This window comes from Diospyros lotus, chromosome 2 (assembly GCF_014633365.1).
Source record: "Diospyros lotus cultivar Yz01 chromosome 2, ASM1463336v1, whole genome shotgun sequence".
In the NCBI taxonomy this organism is placed as follows: Eukaryota; Viridiplantae; Streptophyta; class Magnoliopsida; order Ericales; family Ebenaceae; genus Diospyros; species Diospyros lotus.
The window spans coordinates 5,080,023-5,106,388 of NC_068339.1; the positions used below are offsets into that span (position 1 = coordinate 5,080,023).

The window sequence follows — 26,366 nt, forward strand, 5'->3', positions numbered from 1 at the left end:
TAGTATGTCTTTCTTTCTTTCAGATGTTAATTTTCTAGAAAATCATTGCAAGTATGCCAAAAGTAACCATGAATTTGTTTTGTAGTTACTTTCTGTTAGAATGTGCAAGAGTTGTTATTAGAGATGTGTAGGATTGCAGATGATATGACTATGTGGGCAACCAACTTTATTCGTCATGCCCATCTTGGTGTTACTTAGAATATGGATCAGTGTGGTGTCTAAAATGGGATGGGAAATGTGGTAGAATGCATATTCTAAAATGTGGATCAGTAAGGATAGACTTCAAAGTATTTTAAGAGCAATATCGGTGTCCAATAAAAGACCAGCTTGGGGCTAGATAAGGGATGAAAAGTTGTATAAAGTCATGTATGTACTTTTAAAGCATGCCATAGTATGTTCAGTAGTATATTGATGTATTAAAGCTATACATGAGATATATAACATTGTGATAAATTCATTCTTGACATTGTATTGCCTTAATATTATGATGATGAGGAATGTGTGAAAAGTGAAACCCTCAATAATGAATACTAGACTCAAGACCAAAACAGAAACTGAGAGCCTAATAACATGTCAATGTATAGATATCCATTTAGTGGGAAGACTTACTTGCAACTTCTAGTGAAGGAGTTGCAGTGGGGCACCCGCTCAGGGGTGTGGTGCTACTCAAATTCTCCCTGAGATTGATTTTATGTGGTTTTGAGTTGTCAATTTGTTCATATGGGAACCTTATTGAAAGCATCACCAATTTATATCATGCTTGCCAACACTTCATAAATAATATGTGATAGTATTATTGTACTTTCCTTTGATGGAGGTTGATGCTTGGGCTTCAATTTAATAAGTGGGAAAGTAAAAGATCAACATGGGAAATAATAAGAAAAAGGCCCTTTCAGTAGCAAACCTATGGACCAAGAAGGAAAGTAAGGACCAATGGGAAATGATAAAAGAAAAGGGACTTTTAAAAGAAAATTACGGATTGAAAGTATAGGATGGTAAGCAGATTTGCTCAATCATTGTCTTGTTTGCATGGATGAAATAAAGAGGAAAGAAGGGAGTGAGAAAAAGATGAACATTCAAAAGTACGAAACAGGTAACTGGTACTTAAAAAATGAACCGAATTTTTGAACCCTACCTATGAAAATTTGTACTTGTATTCTTTGATGACATTCTTGTCTACAGCCTTACCTTTGACTAGCATTTGGCTCATCTAAGAACCACCTTTGAGGTCCTCAGGTCTAACTAGCTCTTTATCAAAAGAACTAAGTGTGCCTTTGGTCAAGGTCAGGTGGAGTCTTTAGGGCATTTAATATCAGGAAATGGGGTCAGCACTAATCCTAGGAAGGTGGAAGCCATGGTGGCTTGGCCTAAATCAACTACTGTCAAAGCTTTGAGAGGGTTTCTTGGGTTAACCAGGTATTACCGTTGGTTTGTGAAGGATTATGAGGTTATCATTAAACCCTTGACAGAGCTCTTGAAGAAGGAAGGATTTAGTTGGGGGTAGGAGGCAGAAAAGGCTTTCGAGAAGTTGAAGAGGCTATGAGTAGGGTGCCTATCTTAGGGTTACTTGATTTCAACAGACCATTTGTTTTAGAAACAGATGCTTGTGGAACAGGAATTGGAGCTATTCTGATGCAGGAAGGGAGGTCGTTGGCATTTCTCAGTCATGCCTTGGGCCCTAGACACCTGGGGCTCAGTATATACGAAAAGGATTTCCTAGCAGTGTTAATGGCTGTAGAGAAATAGAGACATTATTTGGAGGGGGGTAGGTTTATAGTAAAAACAGACCATGAGAGTTTGAAATTTCTATTACAACAGAAATTGCATACTCAACTTCAGAAGAAGGGGATGACCAAGCTGATGGGATTGGACTATAGTATATAGTAGTACATAAAGGGCAGCGAGAATGTGGCAGCAAATGCACTATCAAGAAGGTGTCATGAGGAAGGAAGCTCAGCAACCATTACTACTATAGTTCCTGAGTGGTGCCAAGAAGGAATAGCTAGCTATGCTGGAGATGAAAAAGTAAAGGAATTGTTAGAGAGATTGGTTGTCAACCAGAAGTAGGAAGATGGGTACACCTTGGTGGGAGGCATGCTGAGGTACCAAGGTAGGTTGGTAGTTGGAAATAAGGATGATCTCAAGAAGAAAATATTGCAGTCCCTACACAAGTTTGCATTGCGAGTGAGGTAGGTAAAGGAGTTTGTGTTGGCGTGTGATACCTGCAAGAGATTCAAGTATGAAATTGTGGCTTACTTGGGCCTCTTACAATCTCTGCCTACTCCTAACCAAGCATGGGCTAGTTTATCTATGGACTTCATTGAAGGTTTGCCTAAGTCAGAAGGGAAATACAACATACTAGTGGTTGTTGATAGGCTAACAAAATTTGCCCATTTCATAGGGCATACTCACCCCTGTACAGCCTAGGATGTGGTTAGGGTTTTCCTGGATCAAGTGGTAAAATTACATGGGATCTTTAAGTCTATAATTTCAGGTCGTGATAAGATCTTCACTAGCCTTTTGTGGCAAGAGCTTATGAAGGCTTTGGGAATCAAGTTAAACATGTCCACAGACCAAAGGCTGCAAACTTACTTGAGGTGTGTTTGTTTTCTGCATTCTAAAAGTTGGCATAGGTGGTTGTCATTGGTCCAATGGTGGTATAACTCTAACCACCATACTTCCCTCAAAATGTCCCCATTTGAGGCTCTATTTGGGTACAAACCACCCATTTTGCTAGTTGTAGGGGAATACACTATAGTAGCCATAGTTGAGAATTACCTATAGTAGCGGAAAAAGGTTTTATAGGAAGGAGTTAGCTTAAACTCAAAATAGAATGAAGACGTTTGCTGACTGAAGGAGAAGTGAGAGAGAATTTGTAATAGGGGAGGTGGTGTATTTGAGGCGGACGTATCCTCATTTGAATTCTTCCTGTGTCCAAACTCGACCCCAGGTATTATGGACCATTTCCCATAATTTCTAAGATTGGGAAGGTAGCTTACCAACTACAGCTTCTAGAAGAATCCCACATTCACCCTGTGTTCCACGTTTCCTTCTTGAAGAAGTCTATGGGCACACAACAGGTGAGTCCTACACTATCCCTACTCCCTAAGGAGATTAACAAAGTGGTGGAGCCTGGAGCCATAATAGATAGACGGGTGAAGTACAAAGGGCATTGCTTATTCAGGTTTTAGTCAAATGGTAGAACAGTCCTGCAGATAGCAGCACTCGGGAGTATTTACTTGACTTGCTCAAGCAATTTCCCAAGTCTACCAGCTGCCTCAACATTTATTGAGGACAAGAAATTTATAAGAAGGGGGGAAATGTCATGCGATGGACTAGGCTTTATGGGAATTTTAATTTTCTTACTACTGTAACTATAATTTACTGTTATAGAGTTTGTTAGCTTCAAGGGTATCCATGTGCAAGTGGTTATAGGGTGGCAGAAGGTTGTTATAACCATAGAGCGTATAGAATATGCTTCCTTGGCAGATTGTATAAATTCCCAACGATTCCCTGAATTGATTATCAAGAAATATCAAGAAGAATTCTATTTTTTCACTCTTAGCTTTCTCTCTTTCTCTCTCTCTCATTCTACACTCTGTTCTTTGAGAACGCCTTCCCAATTCATATCGAATCAAGAAGGTAAACATTGTCTGGCTTAGGCTGTGTTTGGGCCAAGACACCATGGCTTCTACCTTTCTTAGGTCTATACTAACCCCATCTCCTGATATTAGATGCCCCAAATACTCCACCTGACCTTGACCAAAAGTACATTTAGTCCTCTTAATAAAAAGCTAGTTAGATCTGAGATCTCAAACATGGTTCTTAGGTGAGCCAAATGTTGGTAAAAAAAATGGAGCTATAGATAACGATATTCATCAAAAAGTACAAATTTTCGAAGATTAGGCTCAAAAATCTTGTTCATAAGGAATTGAAAAAGTGGTTAGTGCATTGGCAAGCCTAAATGATTTTACCAAAAATTCAAAGTGCCCATGGTGTGTTTTAAAGGCCGTCTTGGGTTATATCCTTGGGCTTCATTCGGATTTGGTGGTAGCCTGAGTAAAGGTCTAGCTTAGAAAAGAATTTGGCATGGTGTAGATCATCCAAAAGGTCTTCCACAAGGGGTGTAGGAAATTTATCCTTGATGGTTATAGCATTAAGTAAGCGATAGTCCACACAAAATTGTGATGATCCATCTTTTTTCTTGACTAATAAGATTGGGGAAGCAAAAAGGCTTTGGTTAGGTCTAATGATAGATTGTTGTAGCATTTCCCTAACCATTTTTTCGATCTCTGTCTTTTGAATTGGGGGTTAACGATAGAATCTAATGTTGATAGGCTCAGCATTAGGTTTAAGGTTAATAGCATGATCAAACATTCATGTAGGAGGAAGGGTTGTAGGTTCAATAAAAAGATCCTCAAACTCTACCAGTAATTTATTAATAAGTTCTAAATGATGTACCTGATCAATCATTCCCTAGGGTGTGTTGACTGTTAAATAAAACTCTCCTTGCATTGCTTTGTCATCATGGCCCTCCTCCATTGCCACAATAGAAAATAATTGTGTCAGTTGGTTCCATTTGATTTTGAATACCTTTTGCAGCCTCCTTCCAGTGATCATTTTGCAAGCTCCCGCTTCTTTCCCTATTGTTAAGGTCATATTCCTTCCTTCTTTTTCAAAAGAAACCTGCATCCGATTGAAATCAAAACTATTGGGGCTTACCCCCTTCATCTAATCCACTCCAAAGACTACATCGCAACCTCCCAGCCGTTGTAGTCTTATATCAACTTCAAATCTCTCCCCCTGCATTTCCCAACAAAAGCCACTGCATGCTGATTTGCTTATCACCCAGTTTCCATTAGCCACTGTCACACTCAAGGGTGATGTTCCTGTGAGTTGACACTTCAATCTCCTGGTCGTGCCTTCATCTAAAAAATTGTGGGTGCTTTCTACTATCAATTAAGATCATAAGGCTGTTGCCCCTCACCAGACCTTCTACCTTGATAATTTTGTTATTGACTCCTTTAAGGCGTGTAGTGAAATCTCTCCATTACCTTCCTCCCTTAATTCTTCACATTCACCTTCCTCTTCATCCTCCAGTAATTCCTCATCCTCTCCTTCTAACGGTAGTATTTTCCTTTTACACAGGTGTTCATGATAATATTTATCCCACACCGAAAGCACAGGCTAGCAAGTCTCCTCTGCCCAATCAATTTCCCTCCATGGGGAGTAGTGTTGTGGCCTGAGCTTGGTCCACCCACATTCTTCACTCCACTACTTCGCTGAATCACCCCCTTCTGTTGTTGTTTTTGTTTCTTTATTAACGCCTCCACCACCATCTCTTGCAACCGAGCACCCTCAGAAGCGTGTTCTACTGTTCAGGGCCTCATCATTTTCACCATTGGTTTTAGTTTATCTCTCAAACCACTCATAAAACTTAACACAAAATAGGCCTTTAACAGGTGAGGATTATGATTGATCATAAGAGATCTCAATTCCTCTAATGTCCAACATCCCCAATTTGTCTCAACTTGTTAAATTCTTTTATAATGTCCGTCATGCTCTTTTCACCAAATCGTTCGCACAATTTCTTCGAAAATTCCTCCCAAGTATAGTCCTCTCTTACTCTAGCACACCCCTGAAACCAGACATCCACTACATCATTGAAGTATGTTGTGGCTAAGGATACTCTCTGCACCTCCGGGATGTTATACCAATTGAACATCCTCTCACACTTTCTTAACCACCATCTAAGGTTAGTCCCCTCAAACATTGGAATCTCCATCCGAGGCATGGGAAACCCTAGATGATGAGGGTTGGTATGATCGTTCCCACCTTTGTTCATTACTCCTCCTACTTCTTCCTCCGGATCCACCTCGATTTCAAAGGTCCCATCCCTACGATGCATCCTATTACCTTGTAAGATAGGCTCAGTTCTCTCCCTAGGAGGAAAATTAGGAGAGCCTTATTGTATTTTGGTGAGTGAACATCACCATAAATTGCTATATTTGTGCCCCCATATCCTCTCGCATCTGCGAGAGAGCTCCATCCAATCTTTGTTCTGGCCCTTCGGTTGAACTCTCCGTCTTGCGATCCATCGCTATAATTGCTTCGTGATTTCGGTTGGATCCAATCTCCAATTGATCAGCTCTATTTTGGAATTCTGTCATAGTTAAGCTGACTTGCTACAGCTACGACTCGAGATTTTTCATGTGGGTACCCTTCGCTATCGATTCAATCCAATAGAGCTTCGATCGAGAATCGAGCTCTTATACCAAAATTATCACTGCCTAAGCCTAACAATGGGCTTCTTCCCAATCTGATATGAGTTGGGAAGGCATAGAATAGAGAGCATAATTTAGAATGATAGAGGGAAAGAGAGAAAAGAGTGAGAGAGAGTGAACGAGAGAAGTTAGAATTCTCTCAATTTTCTGGATACCCAATCCATGAAGGAAATTGGGAATTTATACAAGGCTTAGGAGGAGTGGATTCCCCACCTGAGGTGGATTCTACACCCTTCCACGGTTATAACAACCTACCACTACCTGTATCCTCTTGCACATGGCTACAAACTAACTATAAAAAAAATTACAGCAGGAAATTTTTTTTAAAGAGACTATAAACCATGGTCCGACTTGTGACAAACATTAGTATAGAGAATGGGTTGCTTCCTTCACATGACCGTTTAACCACTGGAATAGAACTGTAATGGCAATATTTCAGGCTGGGTACGATGTGAAGCTGATACTGCAAGTGCATTTGGCTTTCGGAAAATCAATTATAGCATTTGTTTCAATTCTTGAGAGGGGACCAATGATTGCATTATGATTATTACTGGGTTTTGACATGCTAAGTAATTTGGCTGCAAACTATCAAAATGACTTTCTGATTTATACGGAAGCATATCATAACAAGTGGCTTTATGTGAATATTTAGTTGCATTGTTGGATGTCTTGATTCTTGAAGCTTGTAGTGCAAGTGGATTTGGCTTTTGAAAAATCATCCATAACATTTGTTTTGATTCTTGAAAGCAGACCATTGATGTATTATGATGAGTACTGAATTTTGGCATGTTGAGTAATTTGGCTGCAAACTATCAAAGCAACTTGTCTGATTTGTATGAAACCAGATCGGTGATGCATTGTTGGATGCCTTGTAAGCTTCTCCATTCTAATTACGTAATCCAATGTTATTTAGCTTCTCAGAAATACAAGGCATGGAGGTAGATTGTTGTGGGAAAGCTTGTATTCTTCACAATTAGTTTTTAAACTCGAAATTAGATAAAATCTCCACATGTTAATGTTTGGACAACAACATCCTAAGCCTTTATCCATTATGGGGGTCAGTTACATGAATGTTAGATTTTCATTCATTTCTATCCATTGCCTTTTCCTTAGTAAGTCCCATATACCTAATATCTAACCTAAGTGTCTCCCACCAAGGTTTGTCTTTTTGGGCCTTCCTCTACATCTATTGCTAACTACTTGTTCCATGTCATCAACTCTCCTCACAAGAGCCTCTATCGGTCTTCTTTTATATGATCAAACCATCTCAATTGAGTCTTTCACATCTTATGTTTAATAGGAGCCACTCCAACCTTATTATGAATAACTCCATTTCTAATTTTATCTCTTCTTGTATAGCTACACATCTGTCTTAGCATCCTCATCTTAGTCATACTCATATTTGGCACACGTTGGTATTTGGTACTTTACTACTTAACCTTTCGTGCCATCCAACAAAGCTGGTTTTATAGTTGTCTTATAAAATTTTCCCTTTAACTTTAGTGGAATCTTACTATCACGTAAAAAGCTAGATGCAGTTTTCCATTTAACCAACCTTCCTTAATTCTGAGTAACATCCTCATTAATCTCCCTATCTCTTTGTATGATCGATCCTAGATATCTAAATTGGTCTTTTCTTGGTATGATTTGAATCATTTGATCTTTAGATTTTACCATGACATTATCCACACTTATTCTTAATAAGCTTACATTCTATGTATTCAGTTTTCACCCTACTTAATTTATATATTTTAGATTCTAAGTATTTCTCCATAACTCAAGCTTAGTATGCCATCTGCAAATAGCATACACCATGCCACCTCTGCTTGAACCTGTTTAGTGAGTTCTTCCATTACTAGAGTAAATAGATAAGGACATAATGTAGGTTCTTGATGTAATCTTATTGTAATTGGAAATGCCCCAAGATCTCCTCTACGTGTTAACTTTTGAACATTAAAGGAAAATTTCTTTGTATGTGTCGATTGATACTCCTCCTCTACTTATTGAAAGTCATAATGTTCTTCTGAAACCAATGATAGTAGTGATTTGAAGTTTGACTTAAGGTTTTAACCTTATTGAAATTGTTATGAATACATGTAAAGGCAGCCTTTTTTTATTTGTATTGTAGATACTTCATTATTAATTTCAAACTTGCAGAGAAGGGCTTGGAGAAGGATATGATAGAGACATTGCATTTGCAAGTGCTCTCGAAACTTTTGGTGGGTACAATGATCCAATTAGTATAGCTTCTGGAGGTATGTCTGTTTGACTCTTCTTCCTCAGAACATAGATTTCCCATTTATTGCACCTTTCTTTTCCCCAGGCTTTGAGATATATCTGTTTGATTCCTGTCAAATTATATCTGTATGTAACTTATTACATGGCATAGGTAAATGCTGTATCAATTGAGAAGACTTGTCATGTTAACTTTGATATAACATGGTAATGACTTGCCCTTGATTATTATTTTAGTTGCCCACTTTCTCCTATTAACAATGCGTCATATGAATCATTAAGTCTGAGTTTGTTGAGGCGTTGTCTTACTGTGTGAGTTCCAAGGGGGTATGATAAAGATAATGATAGGGATATGTTTCCTATTTTGATTATTTCCTATTTTAATTTTTAATTAGATTTTGATTAGATTTTATCTTGTTTTGATTATCATAATAGTTTAGATGATAGAATTATATTTGGTTTAGGGATTAGATAGAGTTATATTTGATTTAGAGATTAGAATCATATTTTGATTAGATTATTATTATTTAGATAGGTTTATCATTTCATTCCTATAAATAAGGCATATAATGTATTCTTTTATTCAGCTTTTGATGTTAAATGGCATTAATTTCCCCTCTTTGAGTTTTTTCTTCTCCCTCGGCCCTGATTTTCTCTTGCTTTTCTTCTTCTGAAACTTTTTCTCCTCTTTTTCTTCTTTGTTTCTTTGTTTGCTCTCTACTTTCTGCAATTTTCCATTGCTGTCTTGCATCAGGGTATAGCTTTTCTGAATGTTGGCCATGAAAGTGTCTCAAAGTTTACTTACTGAAAAAAACAAAAAAGGAAAGAGCCTCTTGAAACTACCCTTTAGTATTTTATGATTATAGTTTTGTAGGGTTTTAGTTATTTAGGAACTGAAAGATTAATATATATATATATATATATTACTTTGATTTAGATTCTTAGTTTGGCAAGAACTAGGAATATTTTTTTTTTTTCATAGATTGATAGAGTTCTCCAAGTTTATATATATCTTAGAGAGTTTTACTACTTTACCCGAGAGTCTCACAGAGAGCCTCACCCAAATGCAAATTTACCCCCTTCCTTGCTGCAACCTCCCATCTTCTCTCTCCCTTTCCCATGGTTGCCGCCTCCAGCAAGCTCCAGCACTCGCCGCCTTCCTTGCCCTGCCTTATCTCACATTGACCGCTGCTCCAACAGATTGGGAGGATGCAGCGAGGCAAGGCGAGGCGGTGACGGGTGCTGGAGCTTGCTGAAAGCAACGACCATGGGAAGGGGAGAGAGGAGAGAGGAGAGAGGAGAGGAGAGGTTGTAGCAAGGAAGGGGGTAAATTTACATTTGGGTGAGGGGCATTTTTGTCTTTTTGGCCCCTCTCGGTAAGCCTCTTAGTGAGGCTCTTGGGTGAAGTAGCATTAACCTATCTTAGAAGTGTTAGGAATATATAGATTTTATTTGTTGACTATTGAATGAAGATTATTGGAGAATTGCCCTAGGTTTCTCTCTCTCCCTCTCTACTTTTCTTTCTTCTCTAGTTCTTCCTTCCCCTATCTAATTTCGTCATTTTGCTCTTATGTTTTTGTGTGCCACTTATACTACTCCATTGCAGCACTTATTCTTTCATCAGATTTTTTTTTAAATCTTGTCTCGGTCTATTAAACATTATGCAGCTCCCTTCCCTCAACAAAGCTTCTCTCTTGACCTCACCATGTAAGTTGCAAGGGAGTCTTCCCACCAGATGGATATCTCTTTCATTATTAGAGGTTTCACTTTTCTCACACCGTTTATCATGCATAATGTGATAGTAAGATTCAGTTAAAGCTAAAAGGAGAAATTTTATAAGACAATATAACACCAATTTTGTTGTATGGCACAATATATTGGCTAGTAAAGCACCAAAATTTGTGTCAAACAAGATAAGGTCATGAACTTATTCGTAATAAGGCTAGAGTAACTCTTATTGAAGATAAGATCATGAGACACAATTAAGATATTTTGGTCATGTGAAAAGAAGACCAACAGAGACTCCTATGAGGAGTGCGGATGAAATGGAATAAACTTTTAGCAAAAGAAGTAGAGGAAGACCAAGAAAAACTTAGTGGGAAACTCTTAAGTATGATATGAATTATAAGGGCCTTAGTGGGATTAGGACTTGCTATGTTGTCGGTGTTTGTTTTAAGCTTAGCTTCAAAAGTACACAAGCAGGCTCATGCTTGAGTTCTTGTTTATACTGATGAACATGCTCAGTGTTATTAAAGGCCCAATGCGCACAAGGGTGTTGGAGCCTGAGGCGTAAGGCGCAAGACGAGGTGCGCACTTGGTGGAACTAGGCGCATGTTAACTAAAAAAAAATATATATATATATATGTCCTAGTTGAATAAGATATAAAATAAGTCATAACTCCTAATAATATATTCACAAGCATGTTATCAAGAAAATTAAAAAAATTCAACATATACTAACTAAGAAAAATATTAAAACAAGTTACATACTAGTAAATTTCAGCAAAGCAAATTCCATCATATTTCAGCAACTGGCATATAAGCATCACAAAAGTTAAAAAAATTTATTAAAAAAAGTCTTTAAGTCAACTTAAATTAAACCTTAAATAATTTATAGGTCTTAAATCCTAATTAAGATTAACTAATTATGAATTTTAAATAATCTAAAAATCATCCTCATCATCAAGATCAAACATTTCTATATTTTCATCATTAGAAGCATCAATTTTTGGTTGAGAATCTCTTTTGATTGATTGTTTATTTAGTATTTAGTTATAATTAGAATTATAATATGAAAAGTAAATACCAATTCCAATTAGTATTTAGTTATAATTGGAATTGGAATCTGAAAAGTTTCCTTAGCCTATTAGGATTGGATTCTATTAAAAATCACATCAATAAACAAAATATCAATTCCAACAAGTAAATATCAATTCCAATTAGTATTTAGTTATAATTGGAATTGAAATTGAAAAGATTCCATTTCCTATTAGGATTGGATTCTTTTAAAAATCACAGTAATAAATAAAATACCAATTTCAATTAGTATTTAGTTATAATTGAATTGGAATTTGAAAAGTTTTATTTTCCTATTAGGATTTGATTCTATTAAAAATCATAGTAATAAACAAAATATCAATTCCAATAAGTAAATACCAATTCTAATTAGTATTTAGTTATAATTGGAATTGGAATCTAAAAAGTTTTCTTCTCCTATTAGGATTGGATTCTATTAAAAATCACAGCAATAAATAAAATACCAATTCCAATTAGTATTTAGTTATAATTGGAATTGAAATTTAAAAAGTTTTCCTTTTCTATTAGGATTTCATTAAAAATTACAGTAATAAACACTTAAAAAGTTAAAACAGTAATTTTTTTTTTTTTGAATAACAGCCAAGCGTGCCTAAGCCTTGTGCCTGAGGGCCTAGGCGCGCCTGGTTATGCCTTGCTTGCCTGCGCCTGCCTGGGACCATTTTAGGCACAACAAATGCACCTTTAATAACACTGAACGAGCTTAAACAATCTATTAATATCCTATAACCTAATGTTGTGCTCCCTTTTATTGATCACCCCGTTTGTGTGTCACTTCCTCAGCCAATCTTTAATTGCTGCTTTCTTTAGGAACTCTGTTAGACAACATCTTATTTATTTTGATGTACTCAAATAATATTGTAAATATTTTGTGGCCATTAATTCTAAACGAGAAGTTTTGTTCTGTTTTGTTAGGCCCTGTAATGGCCAAGTTTTCAATTGCTGTGCGAGAAATTGGAACCTACAAAGAAATTCTTCGATCCCAGGTGGCAACTTTTTTGCTTTTTATACCAAATAACAAATAGTTCTACCGTTTTTCTTCTTTCCCTGCTATATAAGCTACTTTTGCTTCTCATCAGCATATTCCTTCAGATTGCACTAAAAAATATTTGATGCTGAGGCAATTTTGATGCTATCATTATTCATGATGTTTTTCTAAGTTTCCAGTCCATTGGGCATCTCGTTTTCCAGTTAGAGCATATTTTCCAAAGCTTTTTGGGAACAGTGATTTGACATGTTCCAAGTTTGTCTGCTTGCTTCTATGGCTTGTTTGTGTTTTTGTGTTTTGTCGTATATTTCCTTTTGCTTGTGTGGAAGCGACATATTGTTAGCATGAAATAGGCATGAATAAATGCCAGGACAACAAGCATGGCCTTTTGTGCCATCATCGCATGTTTCTTCTTCCTCTTCTTTTGCCCGCCCGGGGAGGGGGGGGGGGGTTGGCGGCTAAAAATTGGTTGTAGGTGCTATTAATGGTTTATGGTTCTGAATTGATAGTGCATTTCTGATCATTTTTTTATCTTTTTACTTTTTACCACTTATGATCCTAGATATCCCCTTTTCTTCTGTATCTCTAGTCTTCCTGTTTTGTTTCCCCCCTTTAATGCCTTTAGAATTCTTTGACTCCTTTATTGACTACCCTACCATTTACCTTTTGTAATGTGTAGCAAACACGCACATTTTCAAATCCCAAAAGTCGTTAACTGAAAAAGAAATTCAACATACAGAACATGCGACCAATTTACCTGATCCATAAACATGGCTCTTTGGTTAAGTTGCATTATTTTCATTTATTTCAGCAAACCAGTTGTTAGATTCGTGATGTTGCTCTGCTCTCCCATCCTGACCATCAATTTTTCCTTTTTTTTCTTTTTCTTTTTTTTTTTTTGGTTAACCATAGCATTTGTATTCCTTATTGACCGTACAATGATCATGAATTTCTTGATAATTTGTTTGCAATTTAGAACTTTAGCTCCAATCCTTTTCCTGCACTATGATGCACATCTGTTAGTCTATAATTTTATCCACACATTGTTCTGATGAACTAGAATTGTCTTGAAAAATATGCTTCATTACTTCTCTGTAATAATTAGTTGCTCTAGCCTTGTAAGTGTGGATTTTTTTTTCTTAGTCTTTTCCTCAATGAAACTTCATAGATCTCATTTACGTAAACTCTTTTGGAGATACAGGTAATTCCTCTATTTATGTTAATATTCTTGATTTTATTTATCAGATAGAAGACCTCCTAGATGATAAATTATTCCAATTGGTCAATTTTGACTTGCAGGATGTCAAGGTACTATTTACTATTCTCTTAAGATTCTGTTATTTGCCTTATACCTGGTGACATTCCTGGCATTTTAGTTGCTTTTCCCCACTTGAAGTATAGCATTTGCTTTGCTTATGGATTAGAAACAGCACAGTATTACAGTAGTTTTTCTACTAGTGTACTTTTCATTTTCTTCAAATTAGTACTATTTTTTTTCTTTATTGCTTTGTCTAGGATCTACTTGTATTTTTTGTTTAGATATTTATTCTCTCACCTCTTTGCAGTTTCTTCTCCCTTGTCACATCTCTAAGCATGCTCCTTTTTATGTGGATTTCGTGTTGATGCAGGAAGCTCGGAAGCGTTTTGATAAGGTTAATTGTATATATGACCAGGTGGGTAATACACTCCGTAGCTCAGAATTGAATGAGTTTCTTTTGTACCCATTTGTTAGATGTCTTTTCTAGATAAGTAGTTAGTGTCCTATTTCGTCTTCCCTTTTTTCTCTTTTTGTTTATTTATGGATATTTAATATGATTCACAGAGCTAGATGTCATGTACCTATATGGGACACTATTGTAATAAGTATAAGTGCTGGTAGGATAAGTGCAATTGGTGAGAAGTGTAAAATTTGAATGCAGGAAGTGGTAACTGTTATTAGCACATATAACAAGGAGTTATTGGTTGTGCTTAGGGCAGTGGATAAGTGGAGGCACTATTTAGAGAGAGGACAGTTTACAATTAGGGAAAATCATGAGAGTCTTAAGTTCTTCTCACAGCAAAAGTTGCATACTAATTTGCAGAAGGAGGGTATGGCTAAGCTGATGAGACTGAATTTTGTGATTCAGTATAGAAAAGGAAAAGAAAATGTGGCTGTAGATGCCTTATCAAGATGCTATGAGGAGGGAGATTGTGTAGCTATCATAGCTGTGGTACCAGATTGGTACCAAGAGGTGGTGTAGGAAATGGGGGACAAATTATTCCCCGAATTCTGAGGTCTAATGGGGGGCAAATGACTCATAATTTATGGGTTGTTTGTTTCATTTCTTTTGGTTTTAAATAATGGGAGAGTAATGATTTTGGGTGTATATAAGATGTATGGGTAATTAGGTTTTTTTTTTAAAATATATGGGTGATTAGGTTTAAGGTGTGGAAGATATCATTTGTATTGTTATTGTATGTTTCATGGTATCAGAGCCATCCACAGTCGTATGACCAATGTTTCTAGTCGTACCAGATGAGAGTTGTAGCAGTTGCCTCTGATCTGCTGCTAGAGTTAATAGTCAAGTCCGTCGATGTCATCAAACGCCGAGAGCGGAGAAGGGAAAGAGTCTCCCACGTCCACCGGCACCAGTAACAACCAAGCGACGCCGCCTTTAGCAGCCGCGTTGTCGTGCCATGTCCAGCCATTCTTTGTTTGCGTAACCACTGTAGTCGTCATCGCCGACCTTAGATCGATCAGCCCACCAAATCCAGCCACCATTGAAGCCGCCACGTGTCACCTATCAGAATAGTACGCTGAAACTTCTTTTTCTTCGATCTCTCTCTCTCTGGTGCTTCGATTAAGACAACATCATCACCGTTGAACTTGTCTTCCTAAGTGCTTCCAAATCCCTAAGGTTTCGTTGCCGTCCGCCACCGTCTGCCGCAGCTGGACCTTGTCTACCACTGCCTTTTTTTGCCATCAACTACCACCTCTTTTGGTTCACCAGTGACTCTCATCCACTACTTGCTACACATTCCATCCTCATCCTTTGTTTTTTAATTTGTTGGTGAGACTACTACTATTCAAATTCAAATCTGGTTTGTAACATATCATTGTCACTAACGTGAATATCAACATCCGTTATTATTGATCAAATGACCAACTCCACTTCATCCACATTAGAATCGTCAAGTATCTCGACTGTCTCCACACCACGATTGTCTGTAGTACCCGGTCAGTTTGAAAATTCCTCAGTACAAGTCATATCTCTTAAATTGAATGGGAGCAATTTTAGAGAGTTGTATCAATCGGTATTACTTGTGATCAAGGAAAGATAGGATATTTGACAGGAGCAACAGTAGCACTTCCATCAGATTCTGACACCTATAGCGTCTGGGAAGCAGAAAACTCTATTGTGATGGCATGGTTGATAAACTCTATGGAGCAAAGAATTGGGCTCATGTATCTGTTCTACGAAACAACAAAAGAAGTGTGGGATACAGTACAAGAAATGTACTCAGACCTGGAGGATATATCTCAAAGTTTTGAAATTCGCTCTAGGATTTGAAAAATTCAACAAGGTACATTATTTGTCACTGAGTACCTTAATAGACTCTCAGAACTTTGGTATCAAATTGATTTGTTTCACAATATTGAATGGAAGTGTTTGGATGATAGAGTTTTATACAATAAGATGGTGGAAAGAGATCGAATATTTGATTTCTTACAAGGCCTGAATCATGACCTTGATGACATTCAAGGACGTATTCTTGGCACCAAGCCTCTACCTAACATGAATGCGGTGTTTGTTGAAGTCAAGCGTGAGGAAACAAGGAGGAAAGTAATTTCTTCTCCAATACAGAACTCATCCATCGAGATAGCAGTCCAAGGATCTGCTTTAGCTACAAATTGAAATGAAGGATATAATCCAAAAGGAACTTATGGAAAGCAGAAATGGTTGTGGTGTGAGCACTGTAAGAAGCCCAACCATACCAAAGACGTGCTGGGATATTCATGGCGAACCTTCAGATTGGAAACCACGAAGACAAAGGAAAAAAAATGTCTACGTGGCTAAGACAACAACTGGTGTGACCTCCCAACCATTTACACTAGAACAAATGAAAATCCTTCGAAAACTGATGCCTCCCTCAGTTACTGATGCCTCCAAAACTTCCCTACTAGCTCTGCAGCGCTTACTTCACGTAAAGGTATATTTTCCTTATTGTCATGCAAAGACTCACGTGATACTTGGATAGTGGACACAGGTGCATCTGACCATAAGACAAGCTCCAATACATGATTCAGTAACTATCAACCATGTAAGGAAAGTGTTGGTATTACTGTAGCAGATGGATCCATGTGCACAACAACAGGGAGAGGAGATATAGAACTCAATGGGTTGAAGTTGAATTCGGTTCTTCATGTCCTAAATTTACAATGCAATTTACTTTCAGTGAGTAAACTAACCAAGGATTTGAATTGTTCAGTAACGTTTTTTCCTTCATGTTGTAAATTTCAGGATTTGTCTTCGGAGAGAATGATTGGGAATGCTGAAGAGCGAAATGACCTCTATTACTTGTCAGGTGTTGGTTCTCCTTCAAGACCAAAGTTACCTATTGTTTTTTCCTTATTTTCTAATTCCAATATTATGTTGTGGCATCATAGATTAGGTTATCCAAGTTTCTCTTATCTAAAGCATCTGTATCCTCAGTTGTTCGCTAATAAAGCATCATTTCAGTGTGATTCTTGTACTCTTGCCAAGCAAACCCGTGCATTTTATCCACTTCACACATACAAACCTTCTACTCCATTCCACTTAATTCATAGTGATATGTGGGGACCATCATGGGTGTTGAACTTAATCGGGGACCGATGGTTTGTTACCTTTATTGATGATCACGCCCAGGTATGTTGGGTTTACCTAATGAGAGAAAAATCCAAAATGACTGAAATTTTTAGAAAATTCCACAAGGTTGTCACAAATGTTTTTCAATCATTTATCCATATTCTTCGAATGGATAATGGTAGAGAGTATTTCTCACATGAACTCAATGAATATCTCCAAGAATATGGAATACTTTACCAAAGTTCATGTGTGTATACTCCTCAACAAAATAGGGTTGCTAAGAGAAAAAATCGCCATCTGTTGGAAGTTGCAAGATCCATCATGTTTGCTAGTCATGTTCCACACTCTTTTTGGGGTGAAGCCATTTTTACCTTATTAGTCGTGTTTCCTCCAAAGTTCTCCAATATAAAACACCCCTCAGGGCATTGTTATCTGCCTTTCCCTCCTCTCGGGTTCATAATTCTCTTAAATTTTGTGTGTTTGGGTGTGTGGTATTTGTTCATAATATTCAACCCAACCTAAACAAGTTTGATCCTAAAGCTCTCAAATATGTCTTTCTTGGTTATTCCTCCACACAAAAGGGCTACAAGTGCTATCATCCTTTTACAAAAAGGTTCCTGATTTCATGTGATGTTTCCTTTGTTAAAGATCATACATACCTTCTACACCCAAGTTTCTCTCCAGGGGGAGATTAATTCTCAAGGAGACAAACACGGGGAATCTAATTTCTCTGAGTCCTTTCATTTGATCTCCTCAACGTTTCCTTCTCAATCTGACTCAATTCCCTCAAGTTTTCCTTCCAAATTCGATTTTGTGTCCAAAAACGGTGATGATGTGCGTCAAGGGGGAGAATCTAACACTATAAACCCCCAAACCAATTCTGATTTACTCTAGGAGATCACAAGCACCAATGTAAACTCAAAAGTATGAACCAATGGCAGATCCCATTACTACGGATAATCAAGAAGAAGGTGAGGAAAACGAACCATGTCGAGAAGAAGAAAAACCTACCAATAACATTGATCTTTCGATTTCCATAAGGAAGGTGGTAAGGTCTTGTATGAGAAATTCTAAGTATCCTGCATCAGATTATGTTGTATATACTAAATTATTAGGGAATTTCAGAGCCTTTGTTACAAAGATTGATGAGATTCACATTCTTAGAAATGTTCATGAGGCGCTTCAAGATCCAAATTGGAAGAAAGTTGTGCTAGAAGAGATGAAGGCATTGAATGATAATGAAACTTGGGAAATGGTGAAGCTACCAGAAGGGAAGAAAACTGTTGGCAGTAAATGGATCTTCTCAGTGAAGTATAAATTAGATGAAACCATAGAATGGTATAAGGCATGACTAGTAGTACAAGGATTTTCTCAAACTTATGGAATTGATTATGAAGAAACTTTTGCACCAGTTGCCAAACATAACTCAATTCGAATTCTATTAACTATTGTTGCTAATTTAGATTGGAAACTATACTAGCTTGACATTAAGAATGCTTTTCACAATGGCACAATAGAAGAAGAAGTATATATGAAAGTTCCTCCTGGATTCAAAGCAAAGGGAGATGATCCAAACAAAGTATGTAAGCTAAAAAGGGCCTTTTATAGGTTTGAAACAATCACCTCGGGCATGGTTTACACGGTTTAGTAATGTTATAAAAGATCTTGGATACAATCAGGGGCAAGCTAATCACACTTTTGTTGGAAAGCAAGCAATACTCATTGTATATGTAGATGATATGGTGATCACTGGTGATGATGAAATGGAGATTGGAAATCTCAAAGAAAGACTTTAAGCAGAATTTATGGTAAAAGATTTTAGGGAACTTAGATACTTTCTTGGAATGGAGGTTGCAAGGAGTCACAAAGGGATCTTCATTTCACAAAGAAAGTACACATTTAACTTACTTAAGGAGACAAGTAAACTCGAGTGTAAACCATCTAGTATGCCTTTGGAACGTAACTGGAAACATAAAGTGTCCAATTGTGATCCTCTAGTGAATAAAAAGAACTATCAACATTTGGTAGGAAAATTTATATACCTATCTCTCACAAAACCTGATATTGCCTTTAGTGTGAGCATGGTAAGCCAGTTCATGCATGCTCCCATAAGAAGACACATGGAGGCAGCAAACCAGATCCTGAGGTATTTAAAGGGAAGTCCTGGCAAAAGGTTATTGTTTAAAAAAATTGAAGTCAGGGATGTTGGTTTTTCAGATGCATACTAGGCAGGAGTTGTTGATGATAGTAAGTTAACAACTGGGTATTGCATAAAAGTTTGGGGTAATCTAGTGACGTGGAAAAGCAAAAAACAGTATGTGGTTGCTCGAAGCAGTGCAGAAGCGAGTATGGAGCCATAACTTAGGGAACATGTGAACTCATTTGAATACAAAAGTTGATGGTAGACTTAAACATGACGGTAACAGGGCCTATGAAGTTGTTTCTATTAGTGTAATCCATAATCCAATTCAACATAATCGAATGAAGCATGTGAGGATTGACAGAAATTTCATAAAGAACGAAATTGAAAACGGGACTATTGCCTTGTCCTACATTCCTACCAAGTCTTAGGAAGCTAATGTTCTAACCAAAGTTCTTCAAAAATCAAACTTCAATATTTGTATTAGCAAGATGGGAATGACTGATATCTATTCTCTAGCTTGAGAGGGAGTCTAGGAAATGGGGGACAAATTATTCCCCAAATTCTAGGGTCTAATGGAGGGGCAAATGACTCATAATTTATGGGTTGTTTGTCTTTCATTTCTTTTGGTTTTAAATAATAGGAGAGTAGTGATTTTGGGCGTATATAAGATGTATGGGTGATTAGGTTTAAGGTGTGGAAGATATCAGTTGTATTGTTATTGTATGTTTCAGGCGACAACAAGCTATGATAAAAGGACTTGGGCAAGGGAGCTACTGGAGCAGCTTAGCCTTGATAGCTATAGCAGGCAGGGGTACACCATATGCAATGGCCTAATGAGATACCGGGGGCGATTGGTGATAGGGAATTGTGAGGCACTAAAGAGAAGAATTCTCCAAACCATGCATGATTCTCCCTTGGGGGGACATTTGGGTATTCAGAACACCTACCGGAAGGTAAAGTAGGTGTTTTATTAGCCAGGCCTAAAAAAGTAAGTGATGGAGTTTATATTGCAATGTGACACATGCAAAAGGTGCAAGCACGAATTAGTGGCAAGACTAGGCCTCTTGTAGCCTTTAGGGGTCCTAGATCAGGCTTGGGCTAACATAACCATGGATTTTGTAGAGGGATTGCCTTGGTCAAAGGGGAAGAATTGTGTCCTAGTCATGGTGGATTGATTGACTAAGTACAACCACTTCCTCAATCTATCCCACCCATTCACGGCACAAGAAGTGGCCAAGGTATTCTTAGACAATGTGGTGAAATTACATGGGGTACCCCAAACCATCATTTTAGATAGGAACAAAGGGTTCACTAGCTTGAGCAAGATCTACTGAAATCCTTAGGCTCTAAGATCCACGTGTCCACCGCTTACCACCCAGAGACCGATAGCCAATCGAAGAGGGTTAACCAGTGCCTTGAGACCTATCTGAGGTGCTTCTAATTATGCAGTCTAAGGGGTGGCACAAATGGTCGTCTCTGGCACAATGGTAGTATAATTCCAGCCACCACTAATCCATTGGGATGACACCATTTAAGGCTTTGTATGGATACAAGCCTAGCCTACTACCATTTATCAGAGGACCAACCTTTGTGGCAACTGTGGATGCTTATCTGTAGCACAGGCAAGACCTTCTACAGACCTTGAAAACAAAATTGGCCAAGGCCCAAAACCAGATGAAGCAGATGGCAAATAAAAAGATGAGTGTGAGGAAATTTGAGGTAGGAGAAGAGGTATACCTCAAGCTCAATCAACCCCATCTGAGGTCCCTTTCGAGGCAGCCTGTCACTAAACTAAGGCTCAGGTTCTACGACCCTTATACCGTCACTGCGAAGGTAGGACTGATAGCCTACAAGCTGCAACTACCAGAGGGAACACAAATTCACCCCATGTTCCATGTGTCCCTTCTTAGGAAGGCAACTGGAAACCAAGCAGCCAGTCAATCCCTTCCACTTCCACTCAGAGAGGAAGAGCTAACAGCCACACCAGTAGCCATCCTAGACAAGAGGGTGATTTTCCAACAAGGAGCCCCACTCACCCAAGTGCTAGTGCAGTGGTCCTCATTGCACCCTAACAACAACACTTGGGAATATCTACTGGAGTTCCTCCAGTAATTCCCAAGCACGGCCAGCTTATTTAGCATTCTCGAGGACAAGAATTAGCTTTAAGGGGAGGGAAGTTGTCGTGTAACTATATGGGGAACTATTGTAATAAGTGTAAGTGCTGGTAGGATGAGTGCAATTGGTGAGAAATGTAAAATTTGAATGTGGGAAGTGGTAACCATTATTGGCACCAACTTCCCGCCGAGATCGAGTATATAAGCCCGTCCCAAATTCATTGTGAATCATTGAATATCATTTGAATTGATTCTCATTCAATTTCCCTCTCTGATTCTCTCCCTCTCATTTCATTCTCAATCCTTCTCCCTCAATTCTCTAATTTCCCTTCCCTCCATCTCAATTCCTGCCTAATTCTCTCTACAAAGAGGAGAGAACCCTGCTGGATCCAGGGGTTTTGACACTAGAATCCATGTAGACAACCCCTCCTAGTGGCATTAAAGCTTTGTTATTGCTAGTGTATTTGTGCATAGTTAAATAATCATTAGCTGTATGTCACGACCCCGCTCTTGTAATTAGAAGTTGCTTCTTTTTCGATAGAGTCGTAGGGAGGAATTAGTGGGTAGCATAGAGAAACGGAGAAAGAAAGAAGGAATTAGAGAGAGAAAGTGAGTGAGGGAAAAACAGAATTCTAATATTCTCATTCATGCCCGTTCACGATGGAGGGACGCGGACATATATGGGCTGTTTGGAGGGGATATTCCCCTGTCAGAGGTGGGCCCACACCTAGTACGATCCTAACAAACTATATTCTTCTTTCCACCTGGCCGATCGTTGCTCTAATACAGCTAATACTCAAATAGCAATGGTAGAGTTCACACACCAAACTACTACCGAAATAAACTAAGTACAGGAATTTAAAAATGCAATGGAATTAGACGTTGGAGTTAACAAATCATTCTGTGACACTGTATTTTCTATTTTAAGTGGTGGCATCAGTATAACTACCAAATGGATCATTTGTGGAGTGGAATACTGTTCTAGAGAGCTCAGGCTGATTAATTGTTGGGTGGGTTCCCTGCCCTTGGTGTATGCAGGTCTCCTTCAATTGACATCATTCTCTGCTGGAGAAAAAGTCTCCAGACCTGTAGCTCTGTGATCGGAAAATTTTATTAGTCTGTGAATATGACCTCTCTCTCTCTTTTCTTTCTTTTTTTTTTTTTTTTTGGGGGGGGGGGGCGGGGGGGTGGGGGAAGCTGATGATAAAACTGTCTGTCTTTCATCAGTTATATCATTCAATTTTATTTTTCTCTGGGAGATTCTCTATGGCGTAATCACCTACCTAACTTGTGCTATAGTTCAGCATTTGATTCATTTAAGTAGGGCCGGATGAAAAGTGCCTTGGTACAACATGTATTATAAAGCATTAGATTATTCTAGTGCTGTTTGGCTTATGCCTAAAATGTAAGCAATGTTGTCTATGTTTATAGCCTTTCATGCATGTAAAAATTTCACAGTAACATTAGGGGGGATGAAAAATGTTGTGCCCACTTAGTTGATATACAACACAGCTGGTAAGAATGGCAAAAAGACATGGAAATTGACATTTTATGTATGCACCCAAACCAGATTTTGCATTTGGTAACTTTTCAATTGAAGCACTACTAGGAACTACACTTGGGTCTCTTGCAGTTGACCAGTCAAATTTACAGGGTTGGTCTGCCAAATTCAAGGATTTTGGACTCAACTCAATTTGAACCAGTCTCTATTTGCAAACCACAACATCATAAGCCTTAATCCCACTAAGTGGGTCAACTATATGAATTCTAGCTCTCCAATCATCTCTATCACTCCAATCATAACAATTCTTTTGTCCTTGTCCCTAAACTGCGTGACTTTTCGTGGGTTCATAAATTTTCCAGTCTCTCTACACATTACCACTAACCTCTCTTAAAACCTTTATTCTCTTAAACTAATTATATGTGCATGGTTTCATATTGTTGAGTTTGTTGTGCCATGAAGCATAGGCCTAACAACTTTATAAAGCTATAATCTCATCTCTTCCTAGAAATATTTTCACCCTTCCCAGCATTTCCTCTAAATGGTAAGAGAGTAAAAGAAACAAGTAGCTTTTTTTTTCTCGTTTAACTGAAAATTTTCCTTCAACACGGGGCCATGCATAAATTGGCAAACTTAATCTGCTTCACGTGCTGCACATACTATTCAATTCTGTTTCTGAATTGTGTGTGTTCCCAAACTATATGGTCATGCTTCACCCATTATGAACATATTCCAACAAATTATTTATATGGGCAATCAGATGAATTTAGTACCATTTGATATTTTACCTAATGCCTTCCCAATCTTGATGCCTATTTTGTGCCACAGGCACGGGAGAAGTATCTCTCACTGCGGAAAAGTACCCGGATGGATATAGCTGCTGCTGTAGAGGAGGTATGCATGTTCTCCATATGAAATGATATTTATTCTGAAACATTAGTTGATCAGAGAGTTTTTAGGGGTAACCATCACTTGTTCTAAATCCTAATTTGGTAGAGAGCCGTTCCAGGAACTTCATAATGCAAGATCAACATTTGAGCAGGCACGCTTTAATTTGGTAACTTCGTCAATCGAAGCTTATAAATAAGTGTTTTTCTTATTTAGTTGCCCCCCTATCCCCCAGCCCACCCCCCTTTTTCCAAAAAAAAAAAAAAGGCTTACTTTTTAAATTGTGTGTTCTGAACTTAGGTTGGTGCTCTTGCTAAGGTTGAGGGAAAAAAGAGGTTTGAGTTTTTGGAGGTTATTAGTGGGACAATGGATGCTCATCTTTGTTACTTCAGACAGGTGCATGATATGAAGACAACTTGACACTTCTTATTTGTCCTATTTAAGAATACTGTTTTGGTTCTGAAGGCTTTCTCCTAAACTTTTAATTTCATGCAGGGATATGAGCTAATGCAAAAACTGGAACCTTATATCAACCAGGTATAAATCATTGTGTGTTAGAACTCTGTAATTTATCCTTGCTTCTTTAGATATGAAGCTTTATCTTTCTCTAATTGAATTTGTCTCATCTCATTGGAGAATAAAGAAAAGAAGAAAGAAGCAAGACAAAAATGAAAGGCTCCTCCATTAAAATAATGTGCCGAAAGTAACATGCTTCATTTATCTGTTTTTCCTAGTAAGGTTGAAAAGATGTGTCATATAGGCTCTTGTTTTCTTTTGGAAAGGGAATCCTTACGATTTCTTCACCAATGATTCCATAACTTCTATTGTACAGTGTTTCCTGAATAATCCTTAATAACGAGCATGGTGAACATTGGAAGTAGTTTACCTCCTGAATAGTTCAACATGATCATCATTATAATTATCACAAGCTTTAATCCCACTAGATGGAGTTGTTTACATGAATTCTAGTCTCCAATTTTTGGCTAGAATTTATTTTGAAAGCTCCAATGATTTTTATGCTAAGAGTCAGTTGCCTAATGGAGCCGTCTTCCATTATCTGGGATAAGATTTATTCCATTTTTGACTAACCTCAAGGAAGAGTCAGTAATGATTTCAAGCCACCACCAAGCTTATGTTAACTGAAATGTGGATTGTTTAGGTTTGTGGAAGTGGGTTGAGAATGCAGTAAGCCACTTGTTTTAAAATATGGTACGATAGGAGTAGACTAATATAAATTACTCTACATAATTTAGAATACTTCCATAACAATGTGCTTTTAACAATCAGACATCTAATAAATAATAAAAACACTCCATTTTCTTTTCTTTTTCAAATTATCGTGGAACATAAATTTCTTATATATGATGGAAATTTTGTGTATTTTCTTGGCAATATTCTGCTCTTCCTAGATTTTATATTTGATTTGTTGAGCCCTGAAAAACACTGGGAAAAGATAAAACAAAGTAAAACTTGGGGATTGTTTTGGTCAGCTAAATTAACTGTTTTGAAATGAGTAACATGGTAGCATGCAGCCAGAACAAACCCGCAATGGATAATAAGGATACCTGTCTATTTTTCTACTTCAAATGCAAGTAGATAACTAGAGAATCAGGATTGTACTGCATTTTAGGTGGCTCATTGTAAGGATCAACCATAATATGCCATGCAGGGATGCCTATAAATTTCCGGGCTGCTTTTGTAGTGATCTTATGCCTGCCATTTTTAGTTTCATGAATGTTCTGACCACTTTATTGGGTGACTGTTAAAGTTTGAGCCACTTGTTTTCAGGTTTCAGCTTATGCACATAAATTAAGAGAAGGTTCCAAGTATGAGCAGGCGGCTCTTAATGAGAGGATGGAAGAGTACAAAAGGCAGGTTGATCGAGAAAGCAAACAGTCCTTGAATGGCTCTCGTGGTTCTTCTAATGGAGATGCTATACAACCATTTCCCAGAAGTTCCCATAGAGAGATAAAGGCAGTAATGCAGTCTGCTGCAGAAGGAAAGGTATTCAATACAATCTCCTTCACCTCTCTGTTTATTGTTTGAGTTTATTTCTCACTTTTCTTTTTTTCTTGTATTTGTTTAAACTTTGAATTTCCAGGGCTAACACTTCAATAGTTTAGGTACAAACTATTAAACAGGGATATCTCTCAAAACGTTCCTCAAATTTGAGGGGTGACTGGAAGAGAAGATTTTTTGTTCTTGATAATCGAGGCATGCTATACTACTATCGCAAGCAAGGCAACAGGTCCTCTGTAAGTCAACAAAAAAAAAAGAATTTGAATTTTGTGTGCTTAAAATATTTTTCTTGTCACTACTACTTATTGAATCTTCAGCACATTGCTTCAGGGAGGTGGGGGCCAAAATAATCCTTCTGAACCCAGTCCTGGGCTGCTCAGTCGGTGGTTGTCCTCCCATTATCATGGTGGTGTACATGATGAAAAATCTGTTGCACGCCACACTGTAAACCTACTGACATCAACAATTAAGCTTGATGCAGATCAGTCAGACCTGAGATTCTGCTTCAGGATAATTTCACCAACAAAGAACTATACTTTGCAGGTGCATTT

The 26,366-nt window shown here is 37.8% G+C and overlaps 1 protein-coding gene across 6 annotated transcripts in view; it reads left to right on the top strand.

Annotated features, from left to right (window-relative positions):
• LOC127795685 (ADP-ribosylation factor GTPase-activating protein AGD3-like) overlaps positions 1-26,366 on the top strand; it is a 38,624-nt gene that overhangs the window by 2,269 nt on the left and 9,989 nt on the right. For 5 of the 6 annotated variants that reach the window (XM_052327509.1, XM_052327512.1, XM_052327508.1 and 2 more), the window contains 11 exons: positions 8,442-8,539; positions 12,249-12,319; positions 13,567-13,629; positions 13,950-13,994; positions 23,737-23,802; positions 23,918-23,965; positions 24,097-24,192; positions 24,292-24,333; positions 25,585-25,800; positions 25,920-26,051; positions 26,146-26,358. In XM_052327509.1, coding sequence (XP_052183469.1) covers positions 8,442-8,539; positions 12,249-12,319; positions 13,567-13,629; positions 13,950-13,994; positions 23,737-23,802; positions 23,918-23,965; positions 24,097-24,192; positions 24,292-24,333; positions 25,585-25,800; positions 25,920-26,051; positions 26,146-26,358 — 1,090 coding nt within the window. Of the gene's footprint in view, positions 1-8,441; positions 8,540-12,248; positions 12,320-13,566; positions 13,630-13,949; positions 13,995-16,823; positions 16,888-23,736; positions 23,803-23,917; positions 23,966-24,096; positions 24,193-24,291; positions 24,334-25,584; positions 25,801-25,919; positions 26,052-26,145; positions 26,359-26,366 lie in introns of those variants that run through there. The other variant, XM_052327513.1, reaches the window with a different exon arrangement.